We start from the raw sequence: 21,774 nt of genomic DNA on the forward strand, positions 1-21,774 counted from the left end.
TTCTATTATTGTTGATGTAGTGGCTATTACACATTTCCTTCCATGGTCATGCAGATGTGTGTCTGTGTTAAGTAAGAGTAAGTCCGTCAGGTTCCCAGTTAAACTGTAAGTCTCAAAGGCGAGGTATTTCACACTATTAGCAACGTGGAGAGGGCTTTGAGAGAGCGAGAACCTGACGTGAGGTATCTGAGGAATGAGGGAATGGTTAAACAGGAGAAAGAGCAGACGGCATAGAGCTGGCTCCAGTCTGCAGCTCTCAACTGCACAGCTCCTGATGCTTCAGAAACACAGATACCCTGTGCATGCAGCTCCAACGGCCACCGCTTTGGACTCCAGGGTTCATCTACGGAGAGAAAGCAAGCCTCTCCCTCTAGTCCCAGACGTCCAAGTCTTCAGCAAGAAAGCTCACGTTTGAGGAGAAGCTTCTCTAGCAAGGCTCCATGAAAACATGTTATATCCTCAGGGACCAAGCGGCTGTCTTTTCCTCTGTGTTCCCTGCCCTCTCACCTGGGACCAAATCAGGCTGGCTCTCTGTGGTAAACTGAGTGGAAAGGCTATCTTCTACATATCCAGCAGAGGGCGCCAGCCGCTTGGTGAAAATTCCACATGTGAGCACCTACGTGTTTCTCTTCCTTGATTTTCTGTGTGGATGCCTGTTAGCAGCTTAGGGACACACAGCGAAGACCATAATGGAAACTGGCATAAATGGTAGGTTAAAGAGAAACTTGGACTAAAAGCTAGTCTGAGTAAATTACACTCATGCTCCAAAATTGAAACAGAAAAACATTGGTGGTGGTGGTGGGGTCTCTGTGGTCAGACACACACCCTCTCAAGTCGCTGTCACAAGATGCCACTATCTTGTTACAACCTAGAGTACTTGCCCCACGCTTGCTGGGGGTCACCAGCCTGACCCAGAGCCAGCAACTGGTTAGAAAGGTCGGGCTGTTCTACTATTCCTCCTGAGCACAATGACAGATAAGGACTTGGTGTACCTGTGACGACAGCGGCGCAGAAACCTCATTATTTTTCGAGCAGCTTGGTCCTGCTTTTTGGTCAGCAAACTGCTCCTGGAAAAAAAAGCCAGAACACTACTGTCACAAGAAAGATCCCAGAAAGCTTACAGTGAAGACCCCGGAAGGATCTGACCTAAAGCCAGAGGCGGCTTCTGGTTAAACGTCGTCACAAAACCAACTGCAGAGTGCGCCCTGCCCCCGCGGTGCCGAGATCAGCCTGGGGACTCTCCCAAGCCTTTGCTTTGTTTTCTTGACTTTGAGCCAGCGTCTCGTGCGCTTCAGGCTGGCATCAAATCCGCACTGTATCTGAGACGTCTGAACCCCGGATCTCCCTGCCTCTGTCCTCAAGTGCTGGCACCACAAGGTGTGCACTTCCTTGGCCAGGTTATGTGGTATAGGATATGGGGCCCAGGGCTTGGTACTTGCCAGGCAGGAACCCTGCCGAGTGGGCAGTGGCTCTCGCCCACGTTTCAGGAGACAGTAAGAAGACTAAAAATAAGACGGTTCCTCCATACGCCCTTACAACTTACTGCTTCATCTAGGGTAAGGTGGGGAGTTGCTTTGTGGGCCAGGTTAGCCTCTAGGGTGTTAGGATTATAGTTGTGTACCACCTACCCAGGTGTTTCCCAATATTTTGTGGGAACAGGCCCTCTGGTGCTAGCCAGACCTCTTCAGTCTCAGGGTTAATTCTGAGCTTGATACTTTCTAGTCTATTGTCCGTCTTTAATCTTTAGTCTACTACCTTCTAAACTGGGACCACCGAGCCTTAGACCGAAGTTCAGAATGCTGTGGAATGGCTCTTCAAGTACAAACTCTGGTCCTGACAAATTCTGATCTATACAGAAGTTGGCCAATGACATAAAAGTAACACTGTGTGGCAATTAGAGAAAGGACCTCTAAGAGAGACTAACAACATGGCTACTGTCAGACCAAGCCACAGTGTCTAGACTATGCTAGAGAGGAAGGGGCTGCCGTGTCTCAGGCCCCGCACAGGGGCAGGTCTAGATACCAAGCCAGGCAGAGCCTCTATCAATCCCTGCAGGCTGTGACCCACCTGAGCTTTTGCTGCACGATGACCGCTGTCCTGCGGGCTGGCCGTCTCCTGCCGCACTTCTTGTAGCTCCGGTAGAAGTTCTGAATCAGCACTGCAGCGCGCCGGCTCTGCTGAAACCGCTTCTGCTCGTAGTAACTTCGGAATTTGCTCTGGATGAGGATGGCCGCTTGTGTCATCTTTTTGTAAAGTGCATACTGCAGGGGGACACAGAAGGGAAGGGACAGTAACAACAAGGGTCGGAAGTCCTCCAAGCTTAGGAGGTTAAGGGCCCTTCCTTCCTTCCTTCCTACCCTAGTCCCTACTAGGAACTGACCTCAGGATGCCAACAGCAAGCTTCCAGTACTCTTCCAAAATGCAAAGAACCACCTTCAGGGACGGCCTGTAGGCAACACTGTATCTCGATCCTCACACAGCAACATAGTTGCCTTTCTTTGAGATCTCCAAAGGCATTTAAAATGTATAAATGTAAGCTGTGTTTTAAGATGACAATTTACTATCCAATTCAGGTACATTTTAATTCTTATTCTGTCTCGGTTCCACTCACACAAAGAGCTACCTTCCAAACTAATTTGCTCCATGCCACAAGTTTCTGATGGAGATGCAAGGTCCCAAACACAAGGCTTATCATGAAACGCTGACACTTTTAGGCCATTTCACCCCGTAAGAGAGTAACAACCCTCATCACATTCATACAGTAGGCCTGGGAAGGGACCCTGGGAAGCTGTCAGAAAGCTGTGGGCTACTCAGGAGCCATGTCAGAGGCCCCCCAACAACCTAGTCCTCAACCACAGACCCGAGGACGGGACAGGAGCTGGGGCTGGCTTCTGAGTCAGTCTTGTGACCCTAAGAACACAAAGCTCGCCCACCAGGCCACGTGGGAGTTTCTGACACAGTGAAGAAGTGTGTCACACAAAGCCCTTTGCTTACAGCAACTTACTACTGTTAAGGGACCAACCACTCAGAAGCCTACCCCCATGCCTAACCACATCGCCAAGACCCAAAACCATAACACGAGGAAGGGAAACTGACTTATCAGGATGTTCAAAAAGCAAATCTGGCCTCCCTTGACCTGCTTTAGACTCCTTTCCACCCATCCGAGAGTCCTTTAAGGTAAGAATACCGCAGCTTTCAGAGCTTCTGTGGATCAGGTCATTGTGTCCTGAACACAGTGCACATTCTATCCCTGGGGTCACAGTGAAGCCCACCACAGAAACTAGGTATTTGCTTAATAGTCACCAAGTCCAAAGTCACTGTCTTTGATGGGCTGCCCTGGCCATAAAAATGTTATTAACGCCCCAAACCACCTCCACTAGAAAAACCACAGGTCCCCAAGGACAGATCTGGTGTGTCTGGGTGGCTTAGCAAAGGAGTGTTTGGTGACTGTGCCATCTCAATGACCCCTCCTTGTGGCTGGCGACAGGCATGACGTTTGTGACTCTGGTGAAATGGTTTGAGAGGACTTGGTGGGTTCATTACCTTCAAGGCTATCCATGTCAGCTTGGGGGAGAAACAGAAAATACAAAGTTAATGTTTAGTTTACCGAACATAGGAAACAAACCAGAAAGACCCACAACCAGTACAAGTCCCAACCAAAGCCGAGAGCAACAAGAAGGCAGCCTGGCTGTATTAATATCTTCCACCTTCCAAAATGTTGCTCTTGACAGTTCTCGACACTTCCAAAGACAATGCCTTCCCCTTCCTGGCTGTAGACAACATTCACTAAGGAGATTTTACTTCCTTTTTTCGTAAGAAACCAGCCAAATACCTGTTATCATCACAGACCTGAAACCCTGATTCTGCGTAGGACATAATCTGGCGCTAACAGGAAGCCTGCTCACCAATCACAGAGACCAAGGGACCGTGGCGTCAGCGTTTTACACAATAGACCTTCAGTATCTGGGATCTCGGGACTCAACTGGCCAGAGCCGGAACCCTTGCCTCCCCTGCCCTTGATCGAGTTTAAAGGAGAAGTTTGGAAAACAAAACAAAACGGTAACATGTGTTAGAAACCAAAATCCTGGGTCGGAGGGAGAGCACAAATCTCTCAGTAGTTATTAAACAAGCTAGCACGGTACACCCTTTGCATAACAATGTGAGAGTTACTCAAGGTCCAAGAAAATAAGCCCAAGGTTTTCTATCTAAGACCTTTTCCAGAAGCGCCTGTTCGTGTAAGAGTGGGTCCAGGTTGGCCTTAAACTTGCTATCTTTCTATCTTAGTCTCTAAGTGCTAGGACTAGAGGCTTGTGTCACTGTTTCCAGTAAAAGGACCGAGGTTTAACAATGAGTCTAAACTCAATGAGGAAGTTTCAGTATTTTATAACGACCTTGATATCTATAAACTCTAACATCTGTTTAACTTTATCTAGCCTGCTTCTTCCTCCGTGAATGGCAATAAAATTGCTTAGAGTGGCTCTGAGGCTACGGTGCTCTGGAAGACTGGCACCCCACCCCCCAGTAGTCTAGCTACCCCACAAGCTGGCAGCAAGGCCTCCATGAGACAGGCCTGCCTGTTATTCTTGCCCCTGTTGGCTAAAGCTCAGAGCGCAGGCTGCTGTTCTCTTTCCCTAGGATTCTTAACTGCAGCAATTCTAGTTAGGTCTTTGCTATCAGGAATCGGAGGTGGTGCTTTTTAGCCAAACTGCTTAGTGGCATCTTCCTCTGAGCCAGGGCGGCTTGGACAGGTGTCCTTCCCTTCTGAGACACACGGCCAGGTTTACCTGCTTGTACTTCCTGTAACAGCGCTGGATGACGGCTGCAGCCACTTCCTGCTGTTCCCGCAGGGGTCTGCCCTGAAAGGTGAAGCGAGGGAGATCAGTCAACTGACCTGAGAACCGTCACCAAGCAAACTGTTTAACTCATGCCATATAAACATAAGAATTGTCAACACGTGGAGGCTGGAAGGATGGCTCAGTGGTTAAGAGCACTGGCTGCCCTTCAGAGGTCCCGAGTTCAAATCCCAGCAACCACATGGTGGCTCACAACCGTCTGCAACTCCAGTTCCAGGGAATCTGACCCCCTCAAATATATATATATATATATACACACACACACATATATATATATATATATATTAAAATTGTTAACCTAAAACAAGTTAAACCCTTTACTCATGTCATGTACCTGCCCAAGAAATAAAAACCCAGGTTTACTGAACCATGTTGACAATGATCACTATAAATTAAAACAAATAAAATTTCAGCACAAATCTCTCACTGTGTTTGCTCTTAAAAGTCAAACCATATTTGGATGTTAGGACTAAAACCAAGCATTTAAGAGGTAGTTTCAACAAATTAGGTATTGCACTACTGATTGTTCAGGCTCTCCTCAGCCTTTCCTAAACAGTCCGACTACTTTCTAACCCCTCCTGACAGTGATACATTCCATTAGGGACGTGTAGAAGGAAACAGATTCCCACCCTCCCTCACCCTTACCCCAAGAAAAGCTTATGTCTAAGATGATGGCTGAGTTCCCAGGGGCTCGGGGCAGCCTAAAGCTCCGGAGAGTTATTATAAAAATAACGCAACGTAACATCTCCCGAGAGGCGTTTTATCAAACCGCAAACCACAGGCAGAAGGAGCCAGGCCATAGACACCCCTCCTTTACCTTATACTTCCGGAAGGCCGTCTGGACGAGCCTGGCAGCCTCGTAGAGTTCTCGCTGCTCGTGGTCCGACAGTGTGAGCTGAGCGAGCTCACTCTCCACCTTCTCGCTGGCGGACGCGCTCAGGAACTCCGACCAGTCTGCAGCTGACGGGAGGCTGGGTTTCTCGAAAGCCACCTCACTGACTGGAGAGCCTGTGGGGCTCAAGCTGGCGTTAGAGGACGGAGTCATGGGCTCAGTGTACGCACTCCTAAGGGGAGAAAGAGAAGACGATTAGCAGCCACCTTCACCATCCATTCACCAGTGCCCCAGTAATTATTGGTAAGACAGGGATCCACCGAAAGCTACCTGATCCGGAAGCTACCTGGGCCGGTGAGACGCCTCCACTCTGTGGGTGACACCTTGGCTGCACCTTGGGGAAGTTCCTACTGAGCACCCATTATCAGTTTAGCACCCTACAAAATACTAAGCCCACTAGGGACACTACCTTGCCTCTAGGAAACTTTAGCCAGGATAGGCATATCCTGATGTGGAGAGCCTTTTGGGGCCGCTTGCTTCTAGACCCTTGGCGGGAGGGAATTTGGCCAGCACAAAAGAAGAGAGTTCAAGGGGGGAACCTGACTTTGGGCCAGGACTCAGGAAACTGGCTCAGAGCAAGAACATTTACATTTGAGTTGGTGCAGATTCAGAGCAGGCTCAGGTGAGGCCTCTGTGGCAGCCCTTTTGTCTTGCTCATCCTGATGAGCCCCTGGAAAGGGGTTTCCAGGACTTTGTTCATTGCCTTGCTTGTTCCTTGACCCAGACCTGATCTTATTATTTTATCTGTACTTAAAGTGGCGTAAAAGCAGACTGGAAAAGAATAAACCGGCTTCAGCGTCAGCACTGGCTGGGGTCATGCTACAGTGTTGTCTAATTGTCCTTTTTTTCCTTTGAATCCTCACTCCTGCCCTGGAGAAGCTACTGACTGAACGAGCTGGCTTGGTCATCCTGAGATAACATCAGTTTCGTTTTGTTTTGTTTTTTTAAAAGACTTCTTCATTTTATGAATGAGTGCTCTATCTGCATGTACACCTACGTGCCAGAAGAGGGCATCGGATCCCATTACAGATGGTTGTGGGGCACCACGTGGTTGCTGGGACTTGAACTGAGGCCCTCTGGAAGATCAGTCAGTGCTCCTTACCACGGCACCTTATAAACACCGATGTGGGAGAAAGCAACAGACGGGGAGAGGGCAGAACCAGGGTCTGGAAGTGGAACACTGCCCTGTGTTCTCCTTGGGAAAGTTTCCCCTCACCCTTGGCCTCCCTGCCTCCAGTTAAAGCCAGTCCTTTACCCTGGTCCGAGGATCCCCAAACCCCAATCTTGCCAACCTGATGTGGGCAGCGCTGGGCAGACGGTCAGCATCAGCTAGGTAACTGGCCAGCCAGCTCATCGTACTGCTAATGGTGGCCGGATCTGTTCTCTCCGAGGCTGATTCCAAGGGCACAAAGGTCTCCTGCTTGATTCGGTCCGGTGTGGCCTCGATAATGTGCTCCGCCAGGGTCATCATGTTCACCTGCAAACACAAGGTCATGGAACGTGAGCTGGGGAAAAACGGAACAGCAGAAACCAACCCTCAGACTCTGTTTTCTGCCCCCCCCCTCCCCCGACCTTGTACGGGACACGGAGGTGGGGCGGGTAAGTGGGGAAGATGGGGCAGCGTATGGCTCCATACAATGCATTCAAATAGCATTTTAGGTTAGAATGAGACTCACTCCGAGACCTGGTTATCTCCTAATCATAGCGTGGCCTCATACCTTGGTCACATCTTAGAGAACTTTAGTCTCGGGCCTACTGTCTATTATCGACAGCGTGAGTCAGTTATGGACCTCACACCTGGTGCGGGAAAGCGGGGGTGGTTTCCGGGCAAAACGGGATCTTAAAAATATTATGACATTTATTTATGTGCCTGCACACGTGTGGCCAGGGGACAAAGGGAAGGAGCGTGTTCCCTCCTTGTGGCCTGGGAGACCAAGCTCAGTTGAGCAGGCTGAGGGCAAACACCTTTATTTGCTATGTCATCCTGTCGGCCCTAAACATCTGTTTTTAACTGTGCGTGTGTATGTGCACCTGTGTTTGTGTGTCTGTGCCTGTGTGCCTGTGTGTGTTTGTGTGCCTGAGTGTGTGTCTGTGTGCCTGTATGTATGTGTGTGTGTGCCTGTGTGTGTGTATCTGTGTGTGTGCCTGCATTTGTGTGTGTGCCTGTGTGTGTGTGTATCTGTGTGTGTGTGCCTGCATTTGTGTGTGTGCCTGTGTGTGTGTGTTTGGGTACATGTGTGAGAGCAGTTGCTCACAGCCTAGAAGAGGGTGATGGATTCCGTTATTGGAGAGGAGAGCCCAACCAGCATGGCTCTGAGAAGCTAAGGCCCTCTGCGAGATCATTAACCTCTCACCATCGAGCGAGAGCTTACAGCCCCTAAAATGTCACTGTCCCTCACTAATATCCGACCGCTGCCCCTGTTGCTTGTCTGGGAGACCCCAGAGCTATGGAGAGCAGCAATCTGCTGAACCTCAGCTCAGCCATGCCCACCTGTTTCTGGGTCTCCTACACTCAGGGGAGGGTCTATGGCCCAGTTCTGGGCTGCAGCACCTCGCAGTGTGCAAGTGTGAGAACATGAGCCTAACCCTAGCACACACACAAAAAGGCGGAGCACAGGGACACGGGCCTGCAGTCTCAGTGTGACAGAAGCAGGAGGATTCTGGGTGGCCGAGAGGCCCTGCCTCCCGACGTTAAGTGGGCAGCAATGGGAGAAGACCCCGCCTTGGCACATCTTTATGCACACCCTCACACATGGACTCTTGCAAAGATAAGATTTAGGACTGGAGGTGCCTTTTTAAAACTTTTTGTACGCCTCTTAAGAATAAACGGTAATCAAAACCACAGCCGTTTAAGGTTTTCACCAGATCTGTCTCGGTGAGTGCGTGCTCTGAGAGGAACCCTCCTACCATGAAGACAGCTCAGAAAGTTACCGTGCTATGGGTTCAAGCTGTGCACGCTGGCTCAGGGAGGCTCTGAAACCTTCAGAAAGTAGGGTCTTGCTGACGGGAGTAGGGTGACAGTAAGTGTCATCAACTTGACAGAATCTAGAAGCACCCGAGACAGGTGCTTTACTGTGATTGAGCTGGTCTCTGGTCTGTGTACGGTAGAGAAGGCACGCTAAGCACAGAGAAGCAGTCACTGACCTGTGTCTACAACCTTTGCCAAATGAACCTTTCTCCCTTAGGTTGACTCTGTCAGAGTGTTTTAGCACAGCATCAGGAGAGTCTAGGGCACACACTGTTAATTAAGCACAGGCCTTTGAAGGCACAGCTCCAGTTCTGGTCCTTGAGCATGCTCGGTGGGTCCCTGCCATGCTCTACCATGGCCATTAACTCTTTAGCCTATTCTACACTGAGTATTCTGGTCACAACAACACTAAGACAATAGAAGACTACATCCCAGTTAGATGAAGCTTCCAGAAAGGTGAAATTCTGGGAATGAAATCAGATCTGGGTGTGAAAGATCCCCGTTTGATATTAGTGCAGCCATTTCTTAAGAATGAGAATCTTTTAAGCTGGCCCTTGCTTAGCCCCTAGATGTTAGACAATAGACCAGAAAGTACAGAAAGCACATTCCTACCCACTCTCTAGGAAGCTGCCGGAGCATAAGAACAGAGGGTATAGAACATATTTACTGCAGGGCAATTACAAGACAGGAAACATCTCTGGGAAGCTAACTGATCACTATAGAAGTGAGATGTCCTTGGTACTGAATGCAGCTGTGCTGACATAGCTATAGCCTTGTCCTAGGAACCCCAGAAGAGAAACACCTGCCAAGACAGATATCCTTGGTCCTTGACCTGGAAACCCCAGGATGAGAAAACATATATCAAGTCAGACGTCCTTGGTACTGAAATAGCTGCATTGATGTGGTTACGGCCTTATCCCAGGAATTCCAGGACAAGAAACATCTGCCTAGTTATCCTTGGCACCGAAATAGCTGAGCTGATGAAACTGTGTAATCTTAAATGAATATTTAAGCTATACATTTCTGTGGTTCGAGGCTCTTCACATCCCTCCTACGTGAGGACCGTGTCGAGCCCCAATGCATTGGTATCCCAAAGTAAACCTCTTGTTTTTACATCAAGACTGAGTCCCATGTGTTCGTGGGGTGGTGAGTGTCCTCAAGACTGGAGCCAGAGTCTCCTCTGTCTGAGGGTCTTTCAGGTGGATGGTGCAGCTGGGACACCGGGAGCTGATGCAGGAAACAGAGCTGTTCTAAGACGTTTCTGACAGTCGGACAGCTATCTAAGGCTGGCTAAAGTAGATTTTACCATCTAAAAAACCAGGCCCTCTCACCTGCCCCCCAAACTATTTTAGACGTCTAAGATAAATTTTCTCAGTGAACAACTACCCGTGACAGCGGTTCCCTAAAGGCTTAACTAAGAAGAGAAAGACCCACCCTGAAGTGGGCACCGTCATCCCAAGGGCTGAATAAGCAGAAAGGGAAGAGCGCCAGCAAGCAGCTGCTTCCTGACGCCTGGCATTGCACAGAGCAGGCGCCTCACGCTCCTGCTGCCGTGCCCTCCCCAGCACAACGTGTTCTACCTTCAAACTGAACCAGAAATAACCAGCACCCCCCTCAGCTGGTATCATCGTGCCAAGCGGGGCAGTGACCACCACAGGTGCTACCAGGAATTGTCCACACCAAGGGCTGGGCAGACTCTAACAGGCAGAGCAGAGCTGGCTGCCGGTTCGAGTTTCATTAGATCCAGGCTTCGCCCGTCCCTTTAACTTCGTCCAGGGCTACTTTCACGCTGAGACTGTGTCTCTAGATAAAATTTAAAAGGGACCGAGGACCATGCCCGGTGGACAGTGTCTGCCTAACGTGTGTCGAGCTGAAGCAGTAGCATTTGATTTAACTAGGCAGGCATCCTCATGGCTACACGGCTGTCGGTAAACCAGTGGCGGGGTCTGCCATCCACCCGGAGCAGGTCTACGCTTGTTTGCAGGCTTCTTGTTCTTCAAAGAAAACCAGAGAGCTCCCCCAGGGTGCAATGCTCAGGCATGACTCAGCACATACACCTCTCCAGGACTGGTTGGCAGGGGCGTGGCCTTCCCACCCCAGCCCCGCCCCTTAGACAGGTGGGAGGTGATTTCTGCATCTTTCCTTTTGTTTTGGGACGCCTCACGAGGAATCTGGAAACAGAGGCCCCCTTTGACTGCTTCTGTGTATATAAGTTCTAACAGCCTGGCGTCTTGTAGTCTGTGACAACTTTAGTGCCCTCAGAGGACTCAGTTATTAGCCCTGGAGGTGTTTCACTGCACGCCCCGTGAGCCTCAAGCCGCAGACGCTCTTCACCATGGCTAGGTGACGGCCGAGTTGGTCAAAGTCACTCAGATAATCCAAATCCTGTCTGCAGGCTCCCTTGCTGGCTATTTTTAGGGCCTTGACTCTATCATGACCAGTACTGGGAACAGCAAAGGCCGTCATCCTGGAAGGGAGGGCTTTGTTAGGGGCTTGTGGTCAGGCCCTACACATGGTGCCCCATTCGCAGAAGGGAAATGGAGTCCCAGGGGAGCAGATACTCAACGTCTCCCAAGCAAAGCCAGATTGCGGACCCTTCCTGGGAAGGGGACGGTCAGGTGTTTGGGGGCGTAAAACCCACACGACCTACAGAACTGAACCATAATGTCCCGGGGCCACTGTGAGGCCCTGGCTCCTGCAGGCTTACCTGAGTGGTCTTACCTGAATATCATCCATAGGCTGGGAGCATTCCTCGTGCTCTGTCCTATCCCGGTAGGCCCCCATCTCTGTATTCACCACCTCTCTGTTAGCCAACATCAGGACGCTCATTGGTTCCCTCGGACGCACCTGTGAGGGTGCCGCGTCCTTTACTACACTGGTCCCCTTCGGATTTCCAGTCACCTGTACTGTAGACACACCAATATAAGGGTCTTTGGAACTCCACTTTACTACGGGCTGAGATGCAGACGCCTGGGATGCTGCGGTCTCTGGAGTGGGAGGGGAGGCTTCTCGGCTGTACCCCCTCACTCCTTCACTGGGGCTGATTGTCTCGGGGGAAGACTGCTTAGACCTAGGGCTCTGCTTCCTGATATTTGGCTGCTCCAGGCTCAGTGCAGTGCAGAGCAGCTTCTCCTGCCTTGCCTGGAAGGACTCGGGGTTCAATTTATGCTTTTTGGGAGCCGGATAATCTTTGTGGCCCTCAGTGCTGTAGTAATTAGAGGGTTCAGACCGAGGTCTTCTCAGCTCTGAAAAGTACAGTAGAAAGGACAGTCAGGTCAGGTGACGAAAGTAGGAATCCTACAGAATTAACACTTTATGCCTGGGAGATGACAAGGGTGAAGCTGGAGCGCAAGGCATGTACGTTCCTGAGGTCTAAATCTTCCCGAGCAGCCTACCCTGTACTCAAGACAATCCTCTGAAAGTGTGCGTCTCCTGTACAGAGTTTCCATATTGGGAGGGGCACCATTTTTAAAAGAGAATCAGAAGCAACGTGTGAGCCCCCTCCCACCAACCCTTAAACGTACTCGAGTTTCCTATCCTAAGGGAAGCTGCAGGCAGCCAATGGGGGAGCCGGGCAAGTTCCGAGATGACAGCCTCGTGAATCTGTACCTGGATTGGTGCTCGCGATGACGGTGACCCCCTTGGGTATTTCCGGAGAGCTCACGGCCTCCCTCGGCCACTGGGCCATCCAGCTGTCTGTGCTTGGCTCTTCGCTCGGGGCGCAGTGGATCCGGGAGGTCTGTCCCAGCTGGGCCTGCTCGTCTCTCTGCAGGTGCTCCAGACACTCTGCTAACTTCACGTGGCCCCTCGACCTGGCGATTCCCAAAGGCAGCCGTCCCAGAGAGTCGGGGATGGAGATGGCCCGGCGGTCCCACTTGTACAGTACCACAGCCGCCTCCAAGTGCCCTAGTGCACAGGCCCACATCTGAAAGCCAGGAAGACAGGTAGGGGAACTCAACGGGAGGCCGAACACGGGTGTCACTTTTGCTGTTGCTAGCAGGGAAAACACTAGTCCCCGTTGGCACTCAGTGGGGCTGCTGGATAAACGGCGCCATTCCGATCTCCTCTAACGACTGTCCGATTCCAAGGAGAAGTAATGGTGTGCATGTCTGACACTCCCCCAGGGTTTATAAATTCACTTTCCTACATCAGATCAGAACTTCACCTTTGTATTACTTCAGAAAGGGTCTCACTACAGCCTAGGTTGGCCTTGAACTGTGTAGCCAAGGGTGGCCTTGAAAGTGTGAACCTCCTGATTGCCTCTCCTGAAAGCTTATGTTAGAAGTTGCACCAACACCAAACTCTGTTTTGAGTCTCATCTTTTAAATGACATTCTCAGATCCCACTGGGGTCTGGAGTTCCTGTGTCGGTTTAGAGAGTTTAGATGACTAGACAAGCTATCTCTCTCTCTCTCTCATTCATTCATTCATTCATTCATTCATTCATTCATTCATTCAAAGACAGAAAAGGATTCTCTGTGTAACCCTGGCAGTCCTGGAATTCGCTCTGTAGACTAGGCTGGCCTCGGATTCACAAAGATCTGCCTGCCTCTGCCTCCCAAGTGCTGGGATTAAAGGTGTGTGCCACCACCGCCCAGCTAACAAGCCTTTCCTTACCAGGGGAGTGCAGGAGAAGTGGTCCACATTGAGAGGATCGACTTCCAGTTCCAAATCAATGCTGTCTGCATGCTTTGTGCTGTTGGGGATAGCACAGAGGTCACCACACCGTGGCAAAAGGGAAACACCAGGACAACACAGAACCCACGAAAGTGAAACCAGACTGGGCACCCAGCCTCCCCGGGGCGAGGAAATAGGATTCTAGACTCTGAGGACAGTTTGGACTCCATTTGACAGAAGCCCGAAGGAAGGAGAAGGTCTAACATCGCACGTCTCACTCGGGAGTCTAGGGCACAAGACCACACAAATCTCCTGGGCCTGTCCAGGGAAAAAGCCCTGACACTGAGCGAGAGGATTCCTAGCCACCAGCGGGGAACGGAGAAGTGGGATGGCTGAGGCCTTTGCGCCGCCGGGCCTTACCGCCACTTGATGAGGGTCTGGATCAGGGTGGCGTAGCCCTGGGCGGCAGCCAGGTGTAAGAGGGTCATTCCACGGAACGTCTTCGAATGGATCAGATGCTTGGACTTGGCCCAGCAGGTTCTGTTCATCATCTTCTCACAGACGACAACCACACGGCTCTCGAAGCAGCTCCCCAGGGTCCCGGCGCCAGATGCACACTGCGTCATGAGAAGGTACGCGTTATATCCGGGGCCACAGGCCCTCCTCCACGAAAGCGAGACAAGTGGCAATCAACAGTCAGTGGAAAACATGTCAACGGTGAAGACAAAGGAGACTTAAGAACTAGACAGCTAGGGGTTGGGGATTTAGCTCAGTGGTAGAGCGCTTGCCTAGGAAGCGCAAGGCCCTGGGTTCGGTCCCCAGCTCCAGGGGAAAAAAAAAAAAAAGAAAAAAAAAAAAAGAAAAAAAAAAAAGAAAAAAAAAAAAAGAAAAAAAAAGAACCAGACGGCTCTGGAAGCCACCTGCTGCCGAGCGAGGATCCCAGTTTGATCCCTGGATCCCACTCGGTAAGATGCCTTCTGCATGCAGTTTCCATTTTATTTTTAATTACGTATGTATTAATTATGGACGCGCTCGTGGGTGCAGGCGTGTGCCTGAGAGGGCTAGAACTCGGGGCTGGGTTCTCTGGAGCAGAGTTGCACAGGCCACCACTGGTAGTATACAAGCTAGCCAAAACATAATATAGATTTTAAGCCTTTCTTTCTTTCTTTTTTTTTTTTCTTTTTTTTGGGGCTGGGGACCGAACCCAGGACCTTGCGCTTCCTAGGCAAGCGCTCTACCACTGAGCCAAATCCCCAACCCCATTGTAAGCCTTTCTTAAGCTGGGATGGATAATTAAATGTTCTGTGATGGACTGGGTGTTGAGTATATCATATGCTTTATAAAGGGTAGAATGGTAATAACTGTACTCAATTTATATATATGTGAGAAGGCCTTTTAACTGGACAAAAAGGGGGAAATGTTATGGTTTGCCCTGGAGTTATCTGTATTTTGATGCTAATTCCACTGCCCCAAGAGAGCTGCCTAGTCGTGGACTCAGGAATCAGGTGACTTCACCAGAACCTTCTCCCCATTGAATTTGTAAAATACAGGTGAAGGGCAGGTACAGGATAGAAGGAGGCCTGTCATTGGATGAGATGGAAGGATGGGTGGGAGAAAAGTTTGAAGGAGGAGAAGACTGGAAGGAAGAAAGGAAGAGACAGGAGAGGGAGAGAAGCCATGGCAGGTGACGTTAAGATTCCGCTCTGTGTATTTACAGGTTGTTATTAATGTTCTTAAGGCATGGATGGTACTGGGCTTTGTATGTTTAGGTGGGCAATTACATCTTATCAATTGGGCCAAAGGTTATTGTGTTGTGTGGTCTTTCATGTGTAGATTTAAGTGTAATGGAGTGTGGGGCGGCTGGTCTGGGTCACCACGGAGTTGAGATGTGTGTTTCTGGCATGGAAACCTGCCTTGGGCACTAGATAGGTAGAGAGATCGCTGACGGCTCACAGAGAGGCCTTCGGCAGTGTGATATAGGATGGAGCAGAGTGGGTGAGAGGCTTTGCTGACCGAGACTTAAGATATCTAGCAGATATCTTGGGGCACCGCGGTGCTGGACCTAAGGGGGGTAAAAGACAATAATACGTTTTTATTTTTTATATTTTACAACAACAGGTACTGGGGACTGAAACTGGGTCTGTCTCTAAGAGCAGTATCCTATCTGCAGAGCCAACTTGCCGGCCCCCCCTAATAAAACAAAAAAATTTTAAAAGAAATACAATAGACAGGCCAAAGGTCTCAACCTTACACGAAGGATCACAGGCAACTTCTGAATGGTGAGAGCTGGGGAAATGGGTCCCCTCAGGCCGGAGCACGGTGACTGGTTACACGGTCAGCCCTGAGAGCAACTAACATTATATAAACTGAGCAGGTGTTAGGAGTATGTATGTATGTATGTGTGCATGTATATATGTATGTACATGTACAGTATGCATGTAAAGACAACAACAACAAAAAAAGAGGCCACAGAATTGAAAGAAAATAAGTGGATAAGGTGGGAGGCTCCAGAGGGAGGATGGGGCGGGGATGGGGAGACAATGCCATCATACTTGGATCTAAGAAACTGTAGCTTCACGTGGGTAACAATGAATTTGATATATGTGTAACTTCTGTTTCACCGAAATGTTGTATTTGAAAAAGGATTCTGTTTAAGTTGAGAGAAGGAGGAGAAGAAGAAGCAACAGCAGAAGAAGAAACAGTAGCAGTGGGGGGTTGGGAGGAGGGGGAGCCAGCGAAACAGCATTGTGTTAAGTGGAGGCACAGGTGACCTGCCATCCTCTTGGTAGCTACAGTGACTGTGACACACTGCTGTCTCAGGGGAGTCAACACTACTGAAAACCCTCTAGCCTGCTGAGGGCAGCAGCCACCTCGGGCAGCAAGCTGCTCTCATCTGGGCCACGCCCACAGCTGCCTCCTGCTTCTTTTAAAACCAAGGGATGTGGTGTTGCCTCGGTGTGGATTTTCCTTTTCAAAACAAAAGTGCTTTAAAAGTATCCAAAGCCTTTTCTTTTCTTCTTTACTTCTCAAAAAGAAGCGTATGTTCTGGCGTGTTCTGTATGTTCTGGCGTGTTCTGTCTGCATCGTGTGCCCATTGTCCTCAGAGGCCCGAAGAACTGGAGCTACAGGTTGTGGGCTGCCCTGTGCACACTGAGATCCAAACCCAAGTCCTCTGCAGGAGTGGCCGGGGCTCTTTACCAGTGAGCCGTCTCTCCAGCCCTCGTTTTTCTTACGTCCTTACAAAGTGAAGAGGGGTGCACTGGGAAGCCTGAGAGATGCCCCAAGGGTTACTAATCGTAAGGGCCCTCGGAACCTAAGCTCATCAGCCTTGGCCACATGACTTCCTTGCAGGGCAGAGGCAATGGAAAAGGGATAAAAATCAAAGCTGGAAACCCCAACGAGCTGAGTCCCGGGTACAGGTCTTCTGTTCAATGCACCCTTAGTCAAGTGGCACATCTAGCCTAATTCCAACCTTTGGTGTCATTGTAAATGCCTATTTTTTTTTCCTGGCAATACGTTCCACATAATCGAACTAGAACAGAAATAACACTGCTTCTCAGTGCTCTTTATTTTTAAATCTTAAAAGAAAAAATTTTTTCCCAAGAATTAAAAAGGCAGTCTATTTTCTATGTAGGGTCATCTTCACCAGAGCTGTCAAAACATTCCAGAGGAAATGACTGAGCCGTCCCGACATGCGGCGGACTGACCTTGACCCGGGCAGTAAGCCTGTTCTGTATACGCCAAACAGACACGTTTAGAGAGACTCGGAAATCATCAGCCAGTGACTAAGCAGGGAACGTTTCCAGCTAAACACGCAAGGCCCGGTCTCCGTCGTACGCAGTAGACACCATCATTTATTGGAGGGACAATTTAAGTCAGCGAGAATACTTCACGGTAGTTGTGGCTGACGTTGGATCGGATCGCACAGGGCCAGCTGCCTACGGCTGAGCTTGAGATGTGCTCAAGTGTCCCCTTTATGCAGGGTTTGTAGGTAAAAAGGATTTCATGGGGACTGACCACTTGGCCCTCGGGTCGATTTAAGGATGGCTTGCTTTAAAAACTTAGTATCGGGTGAAAGTCTACCTTGAGCTGGATATAGTGGTGCAGGCCTTTAATACTAGTGTGTGGGAGGTAGAGGCAGGTAGATCCCTTGCGTTCTAGGCTAGCCTCAATAGCAGCTGTTTCTCTACCACCAATTTCTGAAGATGAGAGAAAATCTGAGATTTTTTTGAATGCTTTCCTTCCATCTGTTATTAGTATTAAAAACACAGGTGCTGGAGAGATGGCTCTGCAGTGAAGGGCACTGGCTGCTCTTGCAGGGGTCAATGCCCAGCTCCCAGCCATGTGTAATTCTAGTTCCATGGAAATCTGATGCCCTCTGCTGGTCTCCTCAGGTACTGCATGCGTACACAGAGGTAAACCGTCCATGCGTATTACATAAAAAGTGAATTAAAATATTGCTAGAGTTTCATATTTTCAAGGTTTCCAAACAAACAAATGAGAGAGGAAATTCTTCCAGGCATGGTGGTGATACACAACTTCGACTCCAGTCCTGAAGAGGCAGAGGTGGCTGATCTCCAAAAAGAGTTCAAGGCCACCATGGTCTACACAGTGAGTTCCGGGCCAGCCAGGGCTTTGTGGAGACCATGCCTCAAGAAAAAAACAAAACAAAACAAAACAAAACAGAAGGAGGGATGTGGAAGGAGAGAGAAAGTTCTGCACAGGAAACCATCCTTCACAGTGAAGAACAGGAAGGGGGGTTCCTTGTGGCTTCTAGGCAAGGAAAGACAGCAACTGAGGCAAGAAATAGCACTGGGTCTTCTATCTCCGGTGTTTGGAGAAAGTTCATCCTCAGACTTTCTCAAGATAAAGTTCTTGGATGGGATGTCCACAGAAGCTTCGGGAACAGTAGTTTAGAAGCAGCAGAACTTGGCCATCTCCCTGTTGTGTGGCCATGCGACACATTCTTTGCGCAGCCCATGAAGGAAGTGCACGTGGGGCTGGTGGACTAATGGCTCAGTGGATAACAGTGCCTGCGCCACGCCTGACAGCCCAAGTCCAATTCCCAGAACCAAGGTGTTAGGAGAGAACGGGCTCCCTGCTGCTGACCCCTACATGGGTCACATACACACAACAAAAAAATGAAAGTAGGATTTAAAAAGAAGAGGAAACGCGTTGGGAGAGGTGATCGACATGGTGCCGTGTTTCACTGGACGGCAGCCCTTGGACCATTTTCTGAGCGGGGGAGAGGAGGTGTCTATAAAAGGCTTAAGGGTTGCTGGATTGGATTACGCTCAAGACAGGCCCGGGATACAGAGAAGGAAGGGGAGGTTTAATCCGGAGTTCCTGCAGATGTGTCCTCACCCACCCCTTGGCGGATCCTTCCAACTGCCAGGGAACCTGCTGGGATCTGAGACCAGGAGGGACATCTGCAAACTGGGCTTGTGAGTTTAACAATCTGCACCCAGGCCTCTCATACAAACCGAGCACGGGCACCATGAAGCAAGGCCCTGGACACCTTATCAACATCGATGAGTGACATCAGGGGCAGCAGTGGGGGGGACACTGGGACCAGGTGCCTCGTGCACAGATGAGCCCTGAGCAAACCCAAGCTGCAGCCACCTACACCAGGGCCTACCTGGGCCTGGCCCCCTCCGGAGCCGCTCCCACTGCTGCTCCCGCCGCTGCCACTGCCTCCGCTGCTCGCCTGCTTGTGCTGCTGGGAGCCGGTCATCTCGGCCATCCGCCTCTCCATCTGCTCCAGCCGCTCCAGGATGGACATCCTGAACTGGTTATCTAGGGCAGAGCGGGAGGCGTGAGACTGCGCTCTAGAGGAAAAGCATTTGACCTGTGGCCTATGCCAGCTTGTGAGTCCGGTGTCCAAAAGACTGTCAGCAGCTCTGCCAAGTGAGGGACTACGGCGGGCCAGTCTCTACCGCATGGCACGGCACGGCATGGCACGCAGGCTGCCTCTGCACACCAGAATGTAACGCTGACTTACAGAAGCCCACAGTCCTCAGAGAAAGGACCAGAAAAAAAAAATCCCTTTGTGTCAAAAACCTCAACTCTGGGTTCCTGCTTCACTGTCTGTGGAATTTCCCACAGAGACCCTGAGGGGATCTGACAGATCACCCCCGACACCACCCACACCTACACCACCACCACTCAGGGCACACACCAGAAGTGGCTATAAGCTAGTGGGGGGAAGATTTCAAGAAAGGAGGCAGGAGGGTGTAAGAGCGCTTACAGTGTTGAATTCTCTTCAGTCAGTGACATGTACGAGTTCAGCACCACCCAAGCAAAGCAACAGGCCATTGCTGCAGGAGCCGGGAAAACATGAGTTTATACCAGTCCGTACCCCCAACCTGTGTGCAAGCACACTCTTGGGAAGAATCAGGATTACGCCACAGGAATAAGAGGATCCCAGATCATTCCGAATGTCATCGGTGCCTATGTCAATGCCACGGGTTTTGGTAAACGTGGTGCTGGGGGTGCCAGCAGCACTGAGGAAAGCAGAAGGGTTCTCTTGCCGCTGGATCCCAATGAGAGTGTGCAAATGAGGCACCAGTGTGTGTGTGTGAAACACCCTGGAACAGTGGGTGGGCACACAGCTGAGATGTGACCCGGAAGTCTGGCCAGTGTTTAGAGAAAAACCAGATACGCAAGCCAAAAATGAAGGGACTGACTGAGGCAAGATGTGCAAGGATCACAGGAGGGGTGGGCCAGAGAGGAGGGGGTAAGTTGGGGCCGTGGGCAGCTCGGAACCCTGCTGTCCCGTCGGGCTAACTACACAGCACGGATAAACCTGCAGTACCCCTAACTCTCAGCTCTCCAGTGGGAATCCCGTCTGTTCGTGCATGGCCATGCTCAGAATATACTATGGCCTAAGGAAGGGTTCTCTCGACATCAGCTTCTCAAGGTGAAGCACGGTCATCAGGACCTTGCTAAAGGCAATTATGGCACATTTTCTCCCCCAAATTTCGAAAGGCACAGCTCCATTCAGAACACAACCATCCGGGTCATAGAAAAAACTTGGAAAGTGTGGGTAGGTCAGCCGGTGTTCCCTGACACCCCAACAGTAACCCCAGACAGGTGAGTGGGGCGGCTCACATGCAAGAAAGAACAAAAGCAGAGACAACACGCAGGGCTGTCACCACTCCCAGCCCCAGTTCTTCACCAATGCAGGAGGCAGGTACTGTGCGTGCTGCTTTACTTTACAAACAGCAGCACGCGTGGATGGCTCCTCGCTCTGGCCACCCAAACGCCCCAGGAAAGAAGTATTAGAGAAAGACAGGCACAGGCTTCAAGTGCCGTGAAAGACATACTTCTTCCTCTGAAACTGTAAATATTAACTTTCTGTCAAATTCATTTTACTTTATGAAACCAAAATGCAGGAGAGAGACCTTTTCCCAATCCCGAGGTCACCTCCACAGATACCATGAACAGAAACAAATGTGGCGCACTCATGTGAGCTGGGACCCCCAGTCCCACCCCTGCCCTCCTAGTTGATACAGCCATCTTGGATTAATACAGCCATCTTGGAGGATTTCATCTGAGTATTGCCCACGGGAGTAACTTGGAACCGATACTGTCTGAGATGAAGGGAGGGTGGGAAGGATTACCTGAGGGGCCTTGAGAGTTTGGATCCCAGGAACTCAAACAGTACCGGAAACTCATCCCTCTGTCAGAGGTCAGCTAAAGACAGATCCACCCTTGGGTTAAAACTCAGCTCGAAGCAGCCGTCCCACTATCCTTGGGACATTGCAAAGGCTCCTGCTTCCTTCCTGCAGGGCAGTGCAGTGCTCTGCGTCACCTCCATTCACCTCTGGACCTGCATTAGGTTACCTCACCCACACAATGTAGCTTAATTCTAAACCTCCACAGCCCCAACCAACACAACGTAGCTTAATTCTAAACCTCCACAGCCCCAACCAACACAATGTAGCTTAATTCGATACAATGTAGCTTAATTCTAAACCTCCACTGCCACAGCTGCTCCTTCGTATTCCTGCACTTTCCTCAAGCACTGTTGACCCAGCAGCCAAGATGAGCCACTCCTCAGGAGACAAAGTCACAGAGCCATGTAAAGCCCTGAGACCTGGTTACATCCATCTGAGACAGCCTCCAGTTTCCCGTGGAGCACAGCTGGACTATGCTATGCTAAGGGCGTTCACCTGCCCGTCCCTCTGGCCAGGCCCAGACTGGGGAGACACAGACTCTTCTGACTTGTAAAGACCCAGGGCTGCCCCGGCTATGCAGTGAGTACTTATATATTGTGATGGTTTGCGTATGTTTGCAGTGAGTACTTATATATTGTGATGGTTTGCGTATGTTTGGCCCAGGGAGTGGCACTATTAGAAGGTGTGGCCTTGTTGGAGGAAGTGTGGCACTGTGGGGGTGGGCTTGGAGACCCTCCTAGCTGCCTGAGGATGTTCATACTGTTCC

General features: G+C 50.3%; 1 protein-coding gene across 14 annotated transcripts in view; it reads right to left on the bottom strand.

Moving 5' to 3' along the window:
• The window catches only part of Camta1 (calmodulin binding transcription activator 1), an 836,898-nt gene that overhangs the window by 14,176 nt on the left and 800,948 nt on the right, over nucleotides 1–21,774 (bottom strand). For 4 of the 14 annotated variants that reach the window (XM_087550157.1, XM_087550158.1, XM_087550159.1 and 1 more), the window contains 10 exons: nucleotides 18,968–19,125; nucleotides 13,750–13,946; nucleotides 13,330–13,408; nucleotides 12,323–12,638; nucleotides 11,435–11,619; nucleotides 7,038–7,222; nucleotides 5,671–5,917; nucleotides 4,785–4,856; nucleotides 2,068–2,261; nucleotides 993–1,067 (listed from right to left, as the gene is read on the bottom strand). In XM_087550157.1, coding sequence (XP_087406283.1) covers nucleotides 993–1,067; nucleotides 2,068–2,261; nucleotides 4,785–4,856; nucleotides 5,671–5,917; nucleotides 7,038–7,222; nucleotides 11,435–11,619; nucleotides 12,323–12,638; nucleotides 13,330–13,408; nucleotides 13,750–13,946; nucleotides 18,968–19,125 — 1,708 coding nt within the window. 14 annotated transcript variants of the gene reach the window in all.

This window comes from Rattus norvegicus, chromosome 5 (genome assembly GCF_021556685.1).
Source record: "Rattus norvegicus strain SHRSP/BbbUtx chromosome 5, alternate assembly SHRSP_T2T, whole genome shotgun sequence".
In the NCBI taxonomy this organism is placed as follows: domain Eukaryota; kingdom Metazoa; phylum Chordata; class Mammalia; order Rodentia; family Muridae; genus Rattus; species Rattus norvegicus.